The following is a 22,690-nucleotide window of genomic DNA, read 5'->3' on the forward strand; positions in this document are numbered from 1 at the left end:
GTCCGTGGCTGCTCTGATCGTTTCCTCGCTTGGCCCCACACAAAATGGCGTCTCCTGAGCAGCTGTGCGTCCCAAACCAGAAAGCAATGGATTTCTTGCTTCTGCTACAAACTCCCCAGCTGTAAGTCTTCCAACCTTCTTCATATTCCTTTATATGTGGTTCAGAATACTGGGACCATTCCCTGAACCTTCTTGGTCCTGTATTCTGTGTTATTCTCGGGAGATCTCATCAGTACATTTCCACCCGATCTGCCATCTTTTTCCGGATGCCTCATTGTTGTTTTGATTTGCATCTGGTGTGGTGGTTGTCTTTTCATGGAAGTGAGGTATTAAAATTTCTGTCCTTTTGAGATTGACTTGTTTCACATAAAGGTGATCATGTGATTCTTTCCTTTTGATCAACTCATGTAGTGTATGAGAGTAAGTCAGAAAGTACCGCCACAAAATCAGGAATCTCTATTTTTTTTTAAAAAAAAAAAAAACAGTATCAAAATCCTAAGCATGTGCCATGTCAAATCCGCATTTGTAAATGTGTCAGGTCTCTTGGCATTTGTAAAGGAGGCATTTCCATCTCTAACCACTCACTCCTGAAGAAGTCTGTGCTCTGCAATTTATATCACATCAAAACTGTAATTTGATATCCTCGAGGAACTCAAATTGTGTGTCTTTGAAATGTTCTTGAGTTTGGGGAACAAAAAGAAATCTGAAAGGGTAGGATCAGGGCTGTAGGGTAAGAGGTAAGGTTTTCCAGTGAAATTCTTAAAGGACAGCCCTGGCCATCTTCGAAGAATGAACAGGTGCATCATCTTGATGGAAGAAAATTCCTTGGTTTGAATTTTCTGGGCAATTTCTTACCAGTGGTTTAGAATTTTCTCAAAACTTCTTCATAATAAGCTCCCATAATCATCCTGTGCCCTTCGAGGAGATCTATCAAGATGACCCCTCTAGGATCTGAGACAACACTTGTCATAATCTGAGTTGCATTGAACTCACCCAGCAGATCCTTTCAGAATCCACTGTTTTGATTGGATCTTGCACTCTGTATTGTATTGGTAAATCCACGGCTGCTCCCTGGATGTGAATTGCCCCATAGACAGCATCAGCTTCAGTCTTGCTCAAGAGACCCATGCTTCTGGCAGCCATGGCGTAGCATCGAAACTACCCAACCATGGGAGTTTCCAACATGAGTGCTGTCTCACCAGTGGTAGCTCGGTGGTCTTCTTCTACCAACTTCTGGAATTGGCCCAGTTTCTTCATTTGTTGACGCTGAGGATTCTTTTCCTCTCTGTGTTCACCTTTGAGGTCTTTCCAACCTTCCTTAAAACATTTGATCTAGCTACAAAATAAATGTTTTATGTGGGACAGCATTTCCCTGAATTTGTTGCAAAGTTTCAGTTTTTTTGGAAGATGGCCACCTGAATTTTGTTAAAATTTTGATTTTAGCACTGATCCTAGAATCCTTTTTCTCCATCTCATAAGTAGTCTCCTTTTCTTTGAAGAGACCCCAGTGAGACAGAAACAAGTGTATTCCTGATAGAACTTGTCTACAGGCATCCACTGATCTCGTTTTGTTTGGAACAAACCCAGACGTGCAAACTGGAACCATAGTAACAGTGCTTTTGATTTACCCTTGTATTAAGTTTGATTGATTTTTCTAATGTTAAATCATCCCTACAACCTTGGAATAAAATCCATTTGGCCATGGTGCATGAGTTTTTAAATACTTTCATCTTTATTTCTGTCCTTCGAGTTCACATGTGTGCCCTCTAGCCCATGAATTCCTCTCCCTTCCCTCCCACTCCTGGTCGCCATCAAAGAATGTTTCTTTTCACATAAAAACTTTTTCTTGACTTTTTACAATAGTGGTCTCATACCACATATATCCTTTTGTGATTAATTTTACTCGACATAACATCCACCAGGTTCATCCGTGTTATGAGGTGTTTTGCAGATTCATCGTTATTCTTCAGAGTTTGCTATTATTTTTTTTAAGAACTTTTGTGTCTGTACTGATAAGATGTTAGACTGCAATTTTTGTTTTTTTGTTTTTTCATTTTCATTGCATTGTTTTTGTCTGGCATTGGAACCAGGGTTAGATTTGTTTCATAGTACTCATTAGGAAATATTGTGCCCTTCTTTATCTTTTGGAAGAGTTATAAACAGTATTGGTTTCAGTTCTTTAAATGTCTTAGAAATTCCCAGTGAAGCCATTCTGGTGGTCCAGGACTTTTTGGGGTGGGAGGTTTTTGATTTCTTACTCAATCTCTTACCTTGTTATAGGTCCTTTGAGACTTTATTTCCTTGTCAGTTGGTTTGCAGAGGTGGTATTTCCATCGGATCAGTTGTAATGTCCCTTATTTCAGTTTATTAAGATTTTGGTTGTTTATGTCTTCCTCTTCTTTGTTAGTTTAGCTAAAGGCTTGTCAATTTTATTGATCTTTTCAAAGAACCATCTTCTGGTTTTATGGATGAAAATAGTCCTTTGTAGCTCCTTTTTCTTTGTAATTGTTTAAGGCAGGAAGGCCACAGTAGACCGTCCTGATTGAAACCAGAAGTCTCTAGAGGTCTTGTTTTATGCAAATATTTTTTGTCATAGTTGTCCTCATGTTATACTTAATGTTTTATATACATCTTTTTTTGCTCAATACTATGTTACATAATTTTTTGTGTTTTTATGTACACATAAACATTATATATTATAGTTTTGCATATGCAAATGCATATTTTGTGTAGACCAATGTTTATTGATTTTTAGATTATTGCATAGTTCTGAATATCACACAGCTGTTCTGAAAGCTTCCAATATCTTAATTGTAGTGCACCTGATAGAGAAGAAGTATTGACAGAATCGGAAGTTAAATTGGACAGTGTCAGACAAAAGATACTGCAGGTAGCCCAAGAGTTAGCAGGAGAAGATATGCATCAGTTTCATCGAGCCATTACTATAGGTAAGTCTTGATTTGGAAAAGTATTACTGGTAATATTTTTTCAAATAGTATGCTACGTAGTATCAATGTGGGTTGTTTGAATTTTATTGACACTTGATGAGAAAATGTATATAGAAAATTTATAGTTTTTAAAATTGGGGAATTTTGAATATTAATTTAAAGGTAATTCAGGATATTTAATTGGTATGTTTAAAAGTATATAGTAAGATCACATTTAATAAAGAAGTTGAGAAAATGGATTTTATTCTTGAATGGGGTATGGTACAGTCAGATAAGGCAACTAGTGGCTCTAAGTTTCAGTGGGTTCATGAAAGACTCTCTCATTTTAGCCAGGTGGATACAAACATCCCATGGTTTCACTACATATGTTTGAATTTCAGGATAGCATTGTATTTTATGGAGTCCTGGTGAACTGTAAGGTAAGCACTGCAAGGTCAGCAGTTCAAACCCACTAACTGCCCTGCAAAAAACCCTACACAAGGTTGCTATGAGTTGGAACCGACACGTCAGCACTTACCTGCATTTTATATGTTTTTAAAAGGTTTAAGTTGTAGTCTAACTTTGTGACCAATGCTTGTTCTCAAATTGGTTGAATAAATGTTTACAGTGCCTATAAACATTTTCTTTACTTTTCTTAATGTAAGTTACAGTGATAGATTTAATCCTGAGATTAGCAGAAAGGCAGAGTCAGCTTGATTCATATTTAGAAACTACATGAAAATTCTGTGTACGTTTCTGTATAATAGCAGATTTTACTGAGCTCAGGTTAATTCAACACTAGGAAAGGAGTTTGGCATCTACTCAATGTATAGGTCAAGTTTTTTTCTAAATATAATTTTAACAGTATTCTTGTTAATCAGAGGTAGCAAACTGTGTTAAAATGCCATGTACTGTCAGAAAGTGAGGATCTGCGTGGATCAGGTTCAGCAAGGGATGTGTTACTGGATAGTGCAGTGAGGACTCATGGCACCAAAGGAGATGTCCTCTCATCATCATAGTGTATTACTGTCAGGGTTAGGAGCCCTGGTGGCATGGCAGTTAAAAGTGCTCAGACACAGAGGAGCACATAGCTCTATAATCCCACTGATGGGGACAGTCAAGAGCAGATACAACAACTGGGAAAATAAAAGGCAGGACAATGGTTATCTGGGAGTTGGGGTTGAAGCAGGGATTACTGACTGGGAAGAGGTGTGAGGGAAGTTTTTGGAGTGATAGAAATATTTTTAATACTAGTTTGGAAGAACTACATGCGACAATTAATGGTGCTGTACACTTATGATCTTTATGTATATAAATTATAATTATATATGTTTAAAAATAATACTTGACTGATGAGCTTTAGGCTCCATTTTCCAGAGTAGTTCTTTGTATCAGGGGATCACGTTAATAATCCTTTTATTCATGACAGTGCTGTGGTGACACAGATTTGTGTCCCATCTAGTGACAAGAGTCGTGTTATTCCTACTAACTATGCGTCTGTCAGAGCTCCTTTGCTGAGATTCTTCTCATGCTTTGTTGTGTATGCTCTCCTGACATGTTTCTCAACCTCTCCCAGTGAAGGAGGTAAGTTGGGGCGGTGAGCACGCTCACTTCTATCCGTTTTCAGGGCTGATTGAAAAGCATAAGTGGCATCTTCAGGCTGCTGGGAGAGTGTAGTTTTTCTCAGGAAGATAGGTCAGTTGTGACATGAGTAGTCTACTGCCATAGAGGGGGCTCGGCCAGTTACTGCTATTGCTGCCTCTGTAGCTGGAGCAGTAGTTGTGTCTGTTGCAGAGACAGGTCCATAGCAGAAGCACGTTTCAGTCACAGTACTTGCTACATACAAGTAATATGTATGCGAAGACTTAAGAAAGCTTGTGGGAAATGGAATTGGCAGAAGCCCCTCGTATAGTATTACTTGTATAAGTAAGTATGCATTGCATGCTCTTGAGGTCTACTAGGAGGGGTAGAGTGAGGAGTTGACTGTTGTAGGGAACAAGTTTGGTCTCCCAGTTTCTAGACAGACTTAATGAGTTAATAAAAATCCCATTCTATGGCTTCTTCTGATGATCCTTTTAGTTAGAATAATTAAAGCAAGCACTTCAACAGCTTCCATATCTTAGGTTTTTTCCATCACATCATGTGATAAACTGATCCTGTAAAAATTTGACAGTGTAATAAAAATTGACCATGATAATCTTCACTTTAGGCTTTAATTCTTTGCATAAAACTTTTATATTTTACTTACTTAGGAACAATATTGGAGTTCCAGCTATGAAAGATGATTCCCTATTTTTCATGTTCAGGTTGTTGTTGTTGTTGTTAAGTGCCGTCAAGTTGGCTGTTGACCCATGGCGACCCCATGTAGGGTTTCCGAGGAGCAGCTGGTGAGCTTGAACTTCAGGCCTCCCGGTTCAAGTGGACTTTGCAGTCCAGCGCATTAACCAACAGTGCCACAACCACGAGTCCTCGTGTTCAGGTAAAAGTTCTTAATTCCTGGGTGAACTAACCTAAGCAGTTGCCATTGAGTCTCCTTGGACTCACGGTGACCCCATGTGTGTTAAAGTAGGACTGTACTCCCCAGGATTTTCATGGCTGACTTTTCAGAAGTAGATGACCAGGCCTTCCTTCTGAAGCTCCTCTGTGTGGACTCGAGCATATGAGCTGCCTACACCCCTAGGGGACTGCTAATTCCTGCTGGTTTCTGTGACCTGCCCTCAAGTTCGCCTGTGCCACCCCCATGATCACAGAGAACAAGACCATTGTGAGCCCTGGGGCTTCCATTGACGGACTTCCACAAGTAGGTTCTCAGGCTGTTCGTACTGGTCCGTCTTTGGCAGCTGTGATGAAGTCTGTCCAGCTTGGTAGTGAGATGCAGACAGCTTCTGAGCCTGGCTCTCCCACATGGAATAAGAGACTTCTGCCCCCGAAGCCCCAGTGTTCCCAGTCCATGGTTATTGCCAATGAGTTGATTTCAGCTTGCGCTCCACTGCAAGGTCAGTTTGGACCACAGGGTCGGTGGTTCAAGTTCACCAGCCGTTCCTTGGAAACCCTATACAGGGTCGATATGAGTCGGAACTGACTCGATGGCTCGTAGCAACACCACCACTACCAGTTCAGTGCTTATCGTACAGGGCCACCAGGGCTCCCTAATAACTGGTGGGACATCTTAGGTTGCTGTATTTGGTCTAGTAGCTGTTTTGTATGTTGTGTTGTTGTTGCTGTTATTAAGTGCTTTCAAGTCGAATCCGATTCATAGCGACCCTGTATAGGGTTTCTGAGAAGTGACTGGTGAGTTTGAACTGCCACGTTGGGGTTCAAATTCAGCTTGTGGCCCAGCGCATTATCCTATGTCCTTGGTTAAGTCATCAGTGAGTGAAGTATACAGAAGGAGTTTAGATAAGGCTGGTGGAGGTGGTGGTGATGTGCCACGGAGTTGGTTCTGACTCATAGCGACCCTGTACAGGGTTTCTGAGACTGTAAATCTTTACGGGAGCAGAAAGCCTCATCTTTCTCCGCGGAGCAGCTGGTAGTTTCAAACTGCTGACCCTGAGGTTAGCAGCCCAACCTGTAACCACTATGCTACAGAGCTCCTTTAGATAGGGTAAGGGTCATAAACATCCTACTTAAATCAAAAGCTGCACATAAGCTTTTTAAAACAATAGAAATAGGAAAAATTAAAAAGCCAAAAGGACATTTCATAATGTTAATGGAGTGTTTCTTAACTCAGGAAGGAATTACTACCTTCCTGGAAAGTCCTTGGATAGAACCAAAGCTTAAATTTAATAGGATCTGCTGATAGGTTCAAGGAGCTCTGGTAGCATAGTGGTTACGAATCGGACTGCTAATCTCATGGTCAGCAGTTCAAACTACCAGCTGTTCCGTGGGAGAAAGATGAGGATTTCTGCAGCCGTAAAGATTTCCAGCCTCAGAAACCCTGTACAGGGCTGCTATGAGTCGGAAATGACTCAACAGCACATAACAACAACAACAAGCTGATAGGTTCATTCGTGGCTGGTGATGTGAAATCAGAACAAATTTTTTAGATTTGGGTGAAGCAGAGCCCTGGAATGGGAGACTTGGAAGAGGCTTAGTGAGCCCTTTCAGGAGCCTGATGTAGGGGGTTGGACTGTTGCCAACATTGTGGAGAGCGACACACACGTCAAAGGACGCGCAGTACCCCAACATCTCTGAATGGGACTCAGCGGGTTCCAACTGTGTTCGTCAAGAAATTGGGTTGCTGTGCCGTGCAGATTTTTCTAAGACAGATTAAAATTACAGGGCGTGAACCCGTATTTTTTTCCGTTCTGGATCCACCCACAGTTTACAAATTCAGGTCTGTTTTAGGTTCACTTTGCCACTCCTGATTGAACCGGGAAGAACCAGTTCTACTCCTGGATAGAATGTTAATAATGTGAGCAATCTTCAGATTTTCCCATTGAACTGTAGCATTTAGAATTATTATAAACATTGTAGTCTGTTTTAGGACTTTGTTTATGATATATATGTTTTCTTTAAAAATTGATTACTATTGGGTTTAAAAAATTAAGGATTCCTTATATGTTACATTTCCATAAGAAGTCTTTGGAATGAGGTTTTAAACTGACGCAAGGTTGTGTGTGTGTGTGTGTGTGTGTCTGTCTGTCTGTCTGTCTGTCTTAAAGGAGGAAGCGATCAAATAAAGATGCTTCTGGACTAAGACATTTGCTGACAGATATTTTATTTGATAAAATCAAGTTATTTATAATTAGAATAGGATTAACAATATGATGATTATGAATAGCTTGCTGCTTGTTTTGGTGTTGTTCCAAATAGTTGTTCTTTTGACTTGAAGATAAAACAATTCTGGCATGGAACTAAAGGAGTTCTGTGCTTTTCCTCATTAAGAATAGTGCTAATGGCACGCAGAGCATTTCCCTGAGGGATACTTGTGTGAGCTCATTGAGTGTCCTAATACCCGAACAACAGAAAGTTAGGTCTGTTTTCTGCACATTTCTTATCAGTGCACATTGCACATTGTCTCAAGGGATGGTTTAACCAAACAAACGAATAAGGAGTTGCTTGAAATAAGTCACTTAAAACTTTTTATGGCTTATCATTGTTTTATTCTCATGCAGAAAACAGTTTTGGATGTGGGGGGTAGGGGGAATTAGCAGTATTCTCTTGTCTTCTACCTTAAATAAATGTTTCTAAGAATGCAGTTATTCTTAGTTTATATCCCTGTGATAATGATAAAGAACATTTTGTTGTATGTTCAAACCCTGATTGATCCTTTAAATCTCTTATTTAAAAATGGGGGTACTTAGAGTCTATTGAAGATATTTCAAAGTGACTGACTATTCTTTCTCTTCATCACACCATTTGATGTTTGTAGCATCTTTACAACCCAGCAACCACTTACTGTAAGTCCAAGTCTCTGGACTTACATTTAGCCACTAACCCCACTAACCGAGAGGTGTTTTTCAGAGGTATTCAGAAGAAAGGCCTGGTGATGTACTCATTGGAAACTCAGCCGTTGGAATACTTCAGAGCACACTTCTCTGACACACATGGGGTCACAACATAGATAATAGGTCAGAGATAAGATTGAGGCTTACAGAAGCTAAGTCATGTGCTTAAGTGCATAAACAAATGTGCAGTAGAGCCATAATCCAAGATTAGAATTTTCCTGTGTGAATTTACTTCTCAGATTGAGTTTAGAATCTAGTGTGTGCTATAAAGTCAGTCAGAACTCATAGTGACCACATAGCACTGAGGAGAGAGTCCTAAGCTATAATTTTAAAAAAAAATTGTTGTTGAGAATATACACAGCAAAATATACAGCAATCCAGTCACTCCTGCATGTCCACTTCCTTTCACCGTGCTGATCCTCCATTACTGCGTTGTTCCTTCCCTTTAGCATAAACTCTGTCCCTCAGCTTCCAAGCTCATCTTCCGAGTTGTTGGTCTGAATTTGATGCCATATAGGTCTTGAAAGAACAAATGCTCAAGGCAGACAGTTTTTACTAGTTAAACTACATTGTTGCTTTCAAGGTGACTTCAGGGAATGCTTTTGGTTTAAAGATTATCTCAGAGCAATAATTTCAGGGGTTCATTCCATCTTTGTGGCTCTAGGAATTCTTGAGTGTATGAGAACTTGAAATTCTGTTCTGCATTTCCCCTTTTTTGATCAGGAATCTGGAGTCTTTGATTAAGATGTTCAGTAGTAGTCCTAGGCTATAATATATACTGGAGCAAATTGTGAGGTTTTCTCCCTTGGAACAGCTGGTAGGTTTGAACCACTGACCTTTTGGTTAGTAGTCAAGTACATAACTGTCAGGGCTCCTTGTTTAGAACTTAACCCCCTAGTAAAGGCTTATTAATCTTGCCTAACCACCTGCCAACAGAAGGGTTAATATAGATTAAGGGTTTCCTTATGAACCCAACACCCATTTGTTGGCCTATTTTTCCAATAGAATTTATCTTCTAACCTGACATGTATTACTCCTGTGTGCTGTGGTTCTCTATTGTTTCTCTCTTCCTTAGTATAAGGTGCACTCTGCAAAGCTCTACGAAGGTGTTTTGTTTGTTTGTTTTTTCAAAACTTAAAAGGTTTAAATACACATTTAAAAATAAAACTTTATTGTGAATCAAGGGAATGTTTACATAGCAGATGATTAGTTTTAAATTCAAGAAATCATATACTTTGTTTCATCTTAATTCCACCCCCCTCAGTGTAACATTACTGTATCCTACTTGCTCCCTGTGTTTTTTTTTTGTTTCCATTCTTCCTTTTCGCCCCACCCTTCTGAATGTTGTCCTTAGGTAAATGCTACCCTTTGGATCTTTTTTTTTTTTTTTTTAAGTTTTTATTGTAAGTTGAGTGAACATTTACAAGTCAGATCACCAGTTTTATGTAAAACAAATCTTATACATTATTTCGATTATTAGCTCCTTTTTTTTTAAAAAACACTCAGGCATATATAATAATTTATAACACCACAGGGCACATTCTGCAAGTCTGCCTCCTGGCTCCCATCTCTTAAGCCTTCTCTTCCCATGAATCTAGAGTCCTCAGCTGCTCCCTCTCTCCATGTACCCATCTCTGCCTCCATCTCTGGTGTCACAGCTTTTCTGGAGAAGGTCCCACATTCCCCTTGTACTCTTCTCCCTTGATGGTCCTAGGGTCCTCTCTTTCTGGACTGTAAGATTAACTACTCCCCTGTTTTTGTTGCAAAACTTCTACCTTTACAATTGTGACCATTGCACTTAGTCATGGTAGCAATTACTGTTGAATCATTAAGAATCTTATTTCCATCTAAACAAGATGAAAACGTTTCAGTGGGGACTGTTTTCCCCCACACAATCTTAAACTAAACTTGTAAGCCAGTCAATTCGTGCCTTTATCGCCCCCTCATTTTAGGTAGCCAGTGTCTAAGTTGCCCATCCCTATCTACCCTGTGTACAGAGGGGATATGATTGATATTTAATGTGAAGACTCCTTCCCTCTCTCTTGGTATCTAGAGTTATTACTATTAAAATGAGGGGGTGAAAAAGGTATTTAGAGTTATTACCTCCATGAGTAGGAGTCCTGGTGTGGTGCTGTGGGCTAATGCCTCAGACTGCAAAGTCATTTCAACTGCAAGGTCAGTGGTTCAAGCTTATTAGCTGCTCCTTGGAAACCCAATACAGAGTCTCTATGGGTCGGAATTGACTCAACAGCATTTAACAACAACACCTCCTTTAATATAGGTCAGGTTCATCAAATTGTAGCAATTTACCCTCATTTCCTTTATCAATAATTGTGGGGTTTTTATCTTCCTCTAGTTCTGATTATCAAGCCATTGTTGTTGTCAGATGGTTACTATCTGCAACTTTGGGTGTTCTTGTGCGTCTCCCCTCACTTCATATTTGCTGGATGTTTCACTCTGAGCTCTAGCCATCTGTGGTTATATCCTTGTCCATGGGCTCAGGTGTTCCCAGGTCTCACCACATTTTGGACTACCAGGCTTTCCTCTTCTTTCTCTCCAAGTCAGCAGGCTGTGTGGAATCTGGTAGAACTCAGCCCATTTCTTCATTGTTGCCTTTCCTCCTCTTCCATTCACCAGTAGACCAATGTGGTCATAAATAAGCTTATGTGCTTGCTCATGTGTTCCATTTGAGTTTCATTCTTAGAGGAGGGTTTGTCCTGAAGAGACTTGATTGCTTGCCTTGATGGCTTCCTGGCAAACAACTTGCTTATTCTTGTAGTAGCCATTCATGCTGACATTTTTATTTTGGGTTTTTCTTGATGATCTTTCTTTGAATATGTGTCTTCTGTTGCTCTAGCTATTCCAGGCTGGTCTGTTTGTTCTTTCTAGTGGGTATGTCCCACCTCATAAGGTTCTGGATGGGACTCAGGATTACACCTAAGGTCCTATACATTGCAAAGGCTCCGCAAGAGGCCTATTTCACTGTACAAGTTCTAGAACCCCTTTTAGGTATTCCAGTCCACCCTTTGGATCTTGAATGGAGGACCATTCTATGGTATGCACACCTCACTAAAGTTGTTACTATCTGTTGCTTGGCTGAAAATTGAGCCACAATGAAGAAAGAGTTCAGTTCCAGATCTGAAGGGTGACCAAGGGTACAATCTTGACCAGTAAATCTGTTTGCTTGTATTAACCATTTCAGCTTTTGTTCCACATTTTTACCACTCTATCCAGGGCTTTCTAATATGATCCCTTTCAGAACATTTAGTAGAGTTAGCAGGTACCATCTGGTTCTTCTCATCTCAGGGTCATGGAGACTGATGTGTTTACACGGTTTATTAGTGCCTTAGACTAATTGTTTCCAAATGCCTATAATTTTCATCTCCCTTCTTTCCTCTGGACAGAGAGAGACTAATAGTGGCACCTTAGATAGCCACTCATGAACTATTAAGATGCCAGTTGCTAGTCACCAAAGTAGAATGTAGTATATTGTTTTTGTGGACAATATAAATACCAATTAACCATAGTATCCCCTAGATTGTGGCCCTGAGCAACCCCAGGTCCAGCAATTCATTTTCTCAAGTTGTTTGGTAATGTCTGTTTTCCTAGTTCTGCCCCACCACATTCATGGATATGTTTGCACCAAAGGAATTAACCAATGCACAGTTATCCTTTGGGAAAACTTTTCTGCATTTGTGGGTATACGCTCCCACTCACCCTCCTGCATCTGTCCAGCCTGTGTATCTAGCTATGTATCTACCCCTAGGTCGCTATTATTGCAGGAATTCTGTATATAACTGGATTTACCTCTGTGTCTGCCCCTGCTGTCCTCATTCTCCTGCCAACCTCCCTCTTGTTATATATTGCCTTCCCATCACCCAAGTTAACACGTGTCTACCCTGGTGTGATGCTGCGGGTTAATGTGCAGGACTGCAAGGTCGGATATTCAAGCTCACCAGCCGCTCCTTGGAAACCTTGTATAGGGTCGTTATGACTCGGAACCCACTCAACAGCACTTAATAACAACAACTCTCAAACAGTTGAATTTACTCTCCCTCTCTCCCGTCCCTGGTTACACAGAATGTTTCTTTTTAGCATGAGAACCCTTTTTTGACTTTTTATAATGGTGATCTCATGCACTATTTGTCCTGTTGTGATTGACTAATCTCACTCAGTGTAATGGAGGAACCTGAGTTCATCCGTGTTATGAGATTTTTTTGTAGATTTGTTATTCTTCAGTGCTGCGTAGTATTGTATGTGTGTGTGTACCAAGGGTTGCTAATCTGGTCTTCCATTGATGGTCATTTAAATTGTCTCCATATTGCTGCAGTGAACATGGGGTACATGTTATTTCTCTAGGATAGATATCAAACGGAAGGCTGCTGATATTTTATTTGCAACTTTTAGAAAAAGCGCCATGCTGTTTTCCAGAGTGGTGGCACCATTTTCACTCGCCGCAGCAGTGAGGAGGGACCCAGATCTCTGTGTTTTACTAGCGTTTGCTGGGTGTTGGTGACACGTTGTTGTTTTGATTTGTGTCTCTGATGGCCAGTGATCACGAGTACCTCTTCATATATTTGTTGGCCACCTAAATACCATTTTTGATGCAGAGACTGTTTGTCCTCTGCTAATTTTTAAATTAGATTATTTGTCTTTTTCTTTTGAAGTTTCCTATAAATTTTAGAGATTAATCCCTTGTCTGATATGCCTTTGCATAAAACAAAAATTCTAGTCTTTTTATTATTGGTGAGATCTTTTGGTGCACATATATGTCTAATTTTTAGGAGGGCCTACTCAGCTGTTTTGTCTTTTGTAGACAGTTAGGCTTGGTAGTGTACTTATGCCATGTGTCAGAGCTGCTAAGATGAGTGTTTCATTGATGATCATTAAAGGTCTAGCTTCTATATGTAGGTTTTGGTCCATCTGCACTTCCATTTTTGTATATGGTATGAGAGATGGATCTTGTTTCATTCTTCTGCAAATGGATATACAGTTTAACCAGCACCGTTTGTCAAAGAGAGTGTCTTTTCCCCTTTTAATGTGTTGCAGTCCTTTTTCAAAGATCAGGTGACCAACCCTAAGTGATGGATTTACTACTAGGTTCTCAGTGATTTTTCCATTGATCTATGTGTCTTTCATTGCACAAGTACCAAGCTGTTTTGACCACTATGGGGTTTTGTTGTATGTTTTAAGATTGGGAAGTGAGAGGCCTCCTGTTTTGCTCTTTGTCTTTAGTAATATTTTGCTTGTATAGAATCTCTTTCCTTTCCATATAAAGTTGGTGGTTAGTTATTTTGCCACTTTACAGAATGATGTTGGAATCTGGATTGGAATTACATTTTATCTATGAATTGCTTTGGGTAGTATCAACATTTTCACAATCTTAAGTTTCCTATCCATGAGCATGGTATATTCCATTTATGTAGGTCTCATTTGATATCATGTAGTTTTGTAGTTGTCTTTGGCTTTTCTGGTTAGAGCTATTGTTAAGTATTTCATCTTTTGGGTGACTTTTGTAATTGGTATTGTTTTCCTGGTTTCCTTTTCAAAGCTTGATTTAATAGTATAAAGGAATCAGTGGTTTTTGGTATCCCACACATAGGATTTTCTGTGTGTGGGATCATGTTATCCTCACATGTCATTTTACCTCTTCTTTGCTAATTTGGACACCTTTAATTTACCTTTCTTGCCTCATAACTCTGGCTAAGACTTCCAGAACAATATTGAATAGGAGTGTTGATTTTCTAATATTGAGCCATCTCCGCATATCTGGTATATCTTGGTCATGATGGGGTTTTTTTTTGTTTGTTTTTGTTAACTATGGTTTTGGATACTATTGATTAGGATTTTGAGAATTTTTGCATCTGTGTTCATTAGGGATGTTGGTCTTAGTTATATTTAGTGATGTCTTTGCCTAGTTTTGGTATCAAGGTTATGCTCGCTTCATAAAATGAATCTGGGAGGGTTCCATCCTTCTCTGTGTTCTCAGACAGCTTGAGTGGAAGTGGTGTCCGCCTTCTGTATAAGTATATGAGGTCAAGTTGGTTGATTGTGTTTAGTTCTTCAGTTTTCTTTGTTGAATGTCTTTCTAGTTGCAGGTCCGTCATTGAAAGTGGTATTTTAAAATACCCCACCATTATTGTATGGGGAGTCTTGGTGTGGTGCTGCAGGTTAGTTAGTATGCTAGAACCCAAGGTCAGTTTGAACTGCAGATTTGGCAGTTCAAGCTCATCAGCCGCTCCTTGGAAATCCTATACAGGGTTGCTCTGAGTTGGAACTGATTTGACAACTCTTAACAACAACATCATTGTATGTAGTTCTGGTGTGGTGTTACAGGTTAATGTGCTAGACTGCAAAGTCGATTTGAATCACAAGGTAGTTTAAGCTCACTAGCCGCTCCTCAGAAACTCTATACAGGGTCGCTAAGAGTCGGAATTGATTTGATGGTACTTAACAGTTATTGTAGGGAGCTCTGGCAGCATAGTGGTTCTGCACTGGACTGCTGACCTAGAGGACAGCCAAACAAATGCACAAGCTGCTCCGCGGGAGAAAGAGGAGGCTTTCTGTTCGCATAAGGATTTAAAGTCTTAAAACCGCTGTCTGAGTAGGAACCACCTTGATGACGCACTACCACCAGCACCAGCACCAGCACCACTGTTAGTGTAGAATTGTTTATTCCTCTCTTCAGTTCTAGTAGAGTTTAATCTATGCAGTTTGAAATTCTTTCATTGTGGGTATAGATATTTATTATGGTTATGTCCTCTTGTTCGGTTGATCTTTTAATAAAATCACGACATAATGTCCTTTTTCTCTTATGCTGGTGTTTGCCTTAAAGTCTGTTTTATCAGAGATTAGTATTGCCACTCCTAGGTTTTGATTGCTGTTAGTTTGATGTCTTTTTTCCATCCATTGATTTTTAGTTTTTGTCTTTGTATGTAAGGAGACTCTCTTGTAGACAACACATTGAAGGATCCTGTTTTCTTATCCATTCCACTCCTCTCTGATGCTGGTCTGGTGCATTTAGGCCCTTTACACTCAGTGTGACTTGACTACAGTCAGTTTGTTGTGTGCTTTCTTGCGGTGCTGCTGTGGTCTCTCTTCCACATAATTTTCTTCACTGAGTTCATTTTGTTTGTGGTTTTCTTGTCATTTTTGTCATTGCTGTTGTTTAAATGATTACTGAATCATTATGATTTACCTCATTTCTTTTGATCAGAAGGTAATTTTTCTTTGAGATCTCCCTATTAATTTATTACAGTCTTCTCCAGTTTAATATGGTCTGTTTTGTGCCATTTGGAAGTTTTGTGACCAAACTAGTTCATCTTTTTGCTTTGTAGTTGTCTCTACTATAAATTGATAACCTCTAGTTCCCTAGTTGTAGTCTGGTAGGTTTACTTTGGATACTCTGGACCTGCAGTGAGATCTGGGTGATGGTGTCATGTTGGCTAATCTTATGTTGTCTTCTGTTGTTGGTTTTCTGTCCAAGGAACTCGTTTAGTATTTTTTGTAAATTTGGCATGGTTATTACACCTCCATTTAAGTTCTGTTTATCTAGAAATGTTCTAATTTTACCATTATATTTGAGGGACAATTTTGCTGGGTATATGTCTTCCCTTCCCGCCCCCCCCTTTTCTTTCAGAGTTTTATATATGCCATCCCATTGCCGCCTTTCCTGCATGGTTTCTGCTGAGAAATCAGAGCTTTGCCTTATTGATTCTTTTTAAGCAGGTAATTTTGTTGGTTTGTTCAGAGTTGCTGTCAGGATTTTTTGCTTACCTTTGGTTTGGGAAAGTTTGATTATGACCTGTCTTGGTAATTTTCTTTTGGGGGTCTGTCTTGTTTTAGGTTTGTTCAGTTCTTGAATGCCTATCTTTTCTTTTTCCTTTTCCTGTTTTGGAATTCCATTTATTTATAAATTATTCCTCATGATGGTGTACCACATAAACCTTAGACTATTGTCAGAGTTTTTCCTTTTTTTATTTTTTTTTTAATTTTCCTTGTAGCTGACCAATATTGAGAGATTTGTCTTCAAGCTCACTAATTCAGCCTTCCATTGATTCAGAACTACTCCTTTGCACTTTCGATGATCCATTTCTGAAATCTTAGCATTAATCTTTTCAATATCTATTTGCAGATTTTGTATTATCTCAAATTTGCATTTATTTTTTCTGTTTCTTGTTTTCTTGAAGTTTTTTTTCTGTGTTCTTGTTTTCATCTGCAGCTTTCTCAATCTTCCACTCAATCCATTGAAAGGACCTAAATAGCATGCTTTGGAATTATTCATCAGGTAGAAACATTTTCAGGCTCTGCATCTTGGTCACTTGTTTAAGTCGCTCTGCTTTGTTTCTTCTTGCTTACCGTAGTTTTCTCTTGTCTTCGAGACATTGTGGTATCCTTGTATTTGTATGTAATTGATAATCAGTGACCTCTTGGTGGGTGTCATTTAGTGGAAGCGTGTACCCATGTTCTCTCTTGACAATTCTCACAGCTCAGTCTCACCAGCCACGCTTTTAAGGAACTTTCTTGCTGTACTTCTCCCAACACAGATGCAGTACTTTCAGTATTCCTCCCCAGCACCTTAATTCAAATTCATCGATTCGTCTATGATTGTCTTTTTTCTTTGTACAATCTTCACATGCATATAAGATGATTGGAAATACTATGGCTTGGGTCATGTACACTTTAGTCTTTAAAGTGACATCTTTGATCTTTAACCTTTTTAAGAGATCTTCAGCAGATTTGCCTAATACGTCATTTGATTTCTTGACTGCTGCTTCCATGAGTATTGACTGTGGATGCAAGCAAATTAAAGTCTCTGACAACTTCAGTCTTTTCTCAGTTTATCATGATGTCTTTTAATGGGTCAGTTGTGAGTTTTATTTTGTTTACACTGAGGTGCAATCCATATCTAAGGCTACAGTCTTTGATCTTCATCAGTAAATATTTTAAGTCTTCTTCCATTCCACCAACCAAATTGTATCATCTGTATATCACAGATTGCTAATGAGTCATCCGCTAATCTTGATGCCACATTGTTCTTCATATAATCCACCTTTTCAGATTACTCGCCCAACAGACAGATTGAATAAGTATGGTGAAAGAATATAATCATGGCACTCACCTTTCTTAATTTTAAACTATTCAGTATCCCTTTGTTGTGTTCTAACAACTACCTCTTGGTCTATGTACAGGTTTCTCATGAGCACAATTAAGTGTTCTGGAATACCCATTCTTCACAATGTTGTCCATACTTTGTTATGATCCATGTAGTCGAATGCCTTTGCATAGCCAGTAAAGCACAAGTAAACATCTTTCTGATAGTCTATGTTTTCATCTGTGATCCATCTAACATCAACAGTGATGTCCATATTCTACGTCCTCCTCTGAATCCAGCTTGAATTTTTGACAGCTCCCTGTCAGTGTCCTCCTGTAACCATTTTAGAATTATCTTCTGCAAAATCTGATTCATGTGATATTAATGATAGTTTGATGCTTTCATCATTCTGTTGCATCACCTTTCTTTGAAATGGGCACAAATAATGGATCTCATCCAATTGGTTTGCCAGGTAGCTGCCAGGCATTGATGAGTGAGCGCCTCCAGTGCTGCATCAGTTTGTTAAAAGATTTCAGTTTGTATTCCATCAACTCCCAGAGCCTGTTTTTTGCCAATTCCTTCAGTGCACCTTGAACTTTTTCCTTCATATATTCGGTTTTTGACCATATGCTACCCTTTGAAATGATCTAGCATTGACCACTTTTTGGTTTTGTGACTGTGTATCCCTTTCATCTTCTTTTGATGCTTTTTGCATCATTCAGTATTATGTGCAGTGAATGGTGCCATCCACTGTAGGGCTCTTGTTTTGGCCAGCGATGATGATACTGAGTTCCTCCGTGGTCTCTTCCCACAGATAGTCAGCTTGATTTCTGTATATTCCATCTTTAGAGGTCCATGTGTGTAGTTGCCTTTCATGTTGTTTACAAAAAGGTATTTGCAATAAATAAGTTGATCTTGCAAAGTTCTGTGTTGAAATCTTCAACATCATTTCTATCACCAAAGCTATATTTTCCAACTACTGATCTGTACTCTTTTTCCAACTTTTGCATTCCAAACACCAGTATTTATCAATACATCTTGATTGTATGTTTGATCAATTTTAGACTAGATATTGGTAAGTGCTGTCAAATGACTCATAGTGACCCTGTATAGCTAGCTGTGGGCTAATGTGTCAGACAGCAAAGTCATTTGAACTGCAAGGCCAGTGGTTCAAGCTAACCATCTGCTCCTTAGAAACCCTATACAGAGTCGCTATGGGTCGGAATTGACTCGACGGCATTTAACAACAACAATAGCAAGGAGTGGCTGGTGGGTAGAATTCTGTAATTTCATTATCACTAGCCTTAGTGGGTGGGTGGTGCATAAATTTGAATAGTATTAACTTGTCTTATTGTGGGCATATGGATATTATCTTATCATAGATAGCATTATAGATTTCAAAATAACCGTATGATTGTCCTATTTATAATGGCCAACACCAGTCCATTTCAGCTTACCAAAGCCAGGGATAAGCAATCTTTTTGTGCTCCATTTAATTTTTGTTAACTTCCAGGTTTCCTAGATGCCTACTTGATATATTCCACATTCAGATTATTAATAGATGTTTATAGCTATTTCTGCTCATTTTGAGTTGTACCCCATCTACAAATGAAGGTCCCCAAACCTTTACTTTATTAAACATGCCATTTGGGTCAACTTTGTCAAGAAGAGGTAGTCCTTCCTCATTCAAATATTTGTGCTTTCAGCTTCTGGTACTAAATCTGACGGTATTCCTCTGCTATTCATAAGATTTTCAGTGGCCAGATGTTCAGAAGTAGTCTCTGTCTCCTCGTTTTAAATCGTGTTAGTCTAGAAGTGCCAATGAAACCTGTGTATCTGAAACACCAGCAGCATTGGTTCCAACATCTGAGCAACATACATACCACTTCAGTATGACAAGCTGACATAGGAGTGGTGGAAGAAAAAAAAGAAAAGAAAAAGAATAAAACACCATATAAAACTAGTGAGAGGGAAGAAGATGAGAACATTAGAAACAAATATCAATAGGAAGAAAGAGAGGGAAAAACAGAAATATAAGAAAAGAAGAAAAAAGATAAAACAGAATGGATAAAAAAAAAAAAAAAGTGAAAGAGAAGAAACAGAGAAAGGGAAAAAAAAAACGAAACAAAGGAAAAAAGCTAGGTCAGGGACCAGCTCAGAAGCTTCCTGGGTGGGAGGAAGAGGGATGAGAGCCTGGTGCCCAGCACTGGATGGAGTTCCTGCAGACCTCCGTGTACTGTGTTCAGGGCAGCCAAGCTGGAAATGTACCTTGCAGACCTTGATGGTTGCTGAGGTCAGGGTCTATAGTCCCAGGCCCAGAGGCAGCTGGCTATGAGCGTTCTTGCCTGTCTGGAGCTGACTGGGGTCTGTCTGCTTGTTCTGCACATCTCAAGAAACAGTTTGCCTACCTACAGACACTGGGGTAACACATTTGGAGCCCAGCTCACAATGGTGTGGCTTACACGGCATAGCTTGGACTTCTGGCAGAGCATGGGTTGTGCTGGGAACGGATGAGTGTGGGGGCTGACCTCGTCTCCTGTCACTAAGAGAGAATGCAGAGTGAGAGGATTGTACCTTTCTTGTGGCCAGCCGCTGGTGTGCATATATGCTGTCAGTCACTGCTAAGGTCTAATGCTGCTCAGAGAAGTTCCCGATGGTCCTGTTGAGTCACGCCTGCCAACAGTTCACCCATCCATCTCCTCTCTTGTTGCCTGTGTTCAGCTTTTTTTCCTAGTCAGGATTAAGTCCACTTCTGTATCCTTTCCTCTGAAGTCCCAGGGTTATCTTCTACGTCTGTTTCGTGTGGTGTCTTATGTCTTTGCTGTAGAGAGTTTGTATAGCATGTCTGCCTGGCCCACACTCTTGCCAGAACCCATAAAAATAAGTCATGTTCTGTGTATCCCAGATACTTAATGTTGTTGTTAAGGCTGGTTGAGTCGATTCCTTCTCATAGTGACCCTGTACAGAGGTTCTGAGGCTGTAAATCTTTACGGGAGCAGAAAGCCTCATCTTTGTCCCATGGAACAGCTGGAAGTTGTGACCTGCTGATCTTGAGATTACTGGCCTGACTTGTAACAACTGCGCTACTACAGTCCTGGCACTCAACGAAAATAGAGTGAAAGTACTTTAAATCTACTTTAAAAAAAAATGTTTTATTGTGAATTATGTGATAGTTTACATGGGAGAACATTAGTTTTACATTCATCCTATCGTATATTATTTCCTTGCATCATCAACCAACCAAAAGGTATATATACCCTGCCAGCCTGCCCCCCAGTCGTTAGCACACAGTCCCTCTTCCTCTCTGGGTCTAGAGTCACCAGCTGTTCCATCTCTCCACATCATCATCTCTGTCTCCATCTCTAGTATCACTGCTTCTCTGGGTAGGCTCCCGCTCTCCACTACTCTTCCTTAATGGTCCCAGGGACCTCCGCTCCTAGACTGCAAAGTCAGTTACTCCCCGCCTTTTGCTACAAAAGGTCTACCTTTATATTTCAAACCTCACAGTCAGTCCTGATAACAATTATTCACAAGGGAGCTATATCCATCTCCTTTCATCAGCCCTGCCCAGACAAATTGGATACTACTCAGTGGAGATTCTACGCCCTCTGTATCTAGGCTCCCTTTTGAAAGCTTGTAAGCCAGTCACTTCTTGCCTTTGTAGCACTCCCTGCCCCCCCTTTTTGGGTAGCCAATGTCCAGGTTGCCCATCCCTGTCTGCTCTGTGTGTGGAAGGGGTGGGAATGACCCTCACTGCAAAGATTTGTTCCCTCTTTTGAGCTACTGCATCCATAGGTGTAGGTCAAGTTCATCAAATTGTATCAGATTAATCTTTTTTCCCTCTTCTTTCTTCTTCTAGTTGATCATCCAGTCATTGAAGCCAGGTCAAGTGGGTATTATCTGCAAGTGTGGGTGATCTTATGCATATGCCTTCTCTTCTAATCAGCTGGACACTTCACTCTTCACTCTAGTTCTCTGTGGCTATGTTACTGACTTTGGACCCAAGAATCCCCAGGTCTTGCCACACTGCTGGGACTTGGCTCACAGCTTCATTGCTGTTTTTCCCTCACTTCCCCTTATCGGTGACCACCGTGGTCACCAGTCAGAGCACATGTCTGCTTGTGTATTCCCATTGAGTCTTAGTCTTGGAAGGGGCTTTACTCTGAGGGGACCCGACCACTTGCCTTGATGTTTCCTGAGCAAGGAACTTGCTTGTTCTTGTAGTAAGCAGTCGGAGTGTCATTGTTTTGTATTTTTCCTGTTGGTCTGGTATTTTCAAGAAGTATCTTCTGTTCTTCTAGCCAGTCCATGCTGGTCTACTTGTACTTTCAATTGGAAATTTCTCGCCTCAGAAGATTCTGGATGTGGTTCAGGATTCCACCCATCATCTTGTGTAATGCAGAGGCTCCACAGGAAGCCTCCTTCACTGGGCATGTTGTAGCCCCATTTTAGGTATTCCAGTCAGTTATAGACAGAAGATGGATTTATAAGCTTTCCTATGGTGATATTTCTGGCTATTCCTTTCTCTCTCTTTCAAGTATCTATTTTACAATGGTATGCCAGGGAAACCAAGATTCAAAAGATAACCAAGCATCTTAACATTATTTACCCCCTTTTGCCATTCCAACCATGTCTCAAACCCTGTATCCCAGAGCCTTCTTGTTCTAAGGTTGTGCATACATCATTATTTACCTCTACCCCACTTAGCCCATGCAAACCTGCCTAATTGTTTTCCCATCTGCCTTGTTCTTCCATTCCCCTCCCCCTTCTTGTGTATTCACTCCCCCACTCCCTAGCACCCAAAATACCCTGTGTCTATTCCTTACCCTGTGCTCCACCTTCCCCACTCTCTCCTCACCCTATGACACACATCCCAGTAACCAGCAAAGAATCTGCTGCCCCACCCCCCACCCCCTTTAATATGGGTTCTTTTCCTTAGTCTTTTACAGTAGTGGTCCTATGCAGTATTTCTCCTTTTGCGGCTAATTTCACTCCATATAATGTCCTCAAAGTTCATCCATGTAATGCGGTGGCTTGCAGCTTCCATGTTATTCTTCAAGGTAGCATAATATTCCATTGTGTGTATGTACCAAAGTTTTGTTTATCCATTATTCAGTTGATGGGTCCTTAGGCTGTCTCCATCTTTTTGCTATTATAAATAGTGCTGCTGTGAACATTGGTGTGCATATATCTACTTGTGTTATGGCTCGTATTTCTTG

General features: G+C 40.1%; 1 protein-coding gene across 1 annotated transcript in view; it reads left to right on the forward strand.

The window, feature by feature from the left end:
* The window catches only part of TSNAX (translin-associated factor X), an 86,480-nt gene that overhangs the window by 25,022 nt on the left and 38,768 nt on the right, over positions 1–22,690 (forward strand). Inside the window, exon 4 of the mRNA XM_006874167.1 lies at positions 2,818–2,948. Within this exon, the coding sequence (XP_006874229.1) occupies positions 2,818–2,948 (131 nt within the window). The remainder of the gene's footprint in view (positions 1–2,817; positions 2,949–22,690) is intronic.

This window comes from Chrysochloris asiatica, unplaced genomic scaffold (genome assembly GCF_000296735.1).
Source record: "Chrysochloris asiatica unplaced genomic scaffold, ChrAsi1.0 scaffold00265, whole genome shotgun sequence".
Classification (NCBI taxonomy): domain Eukaryota; kingdom Metazoa; phylum Chordata; class Mammalia; order Afrosoricida; family Chrysochloridae; genus Chrysochloris; species Chrysochloris asiatica.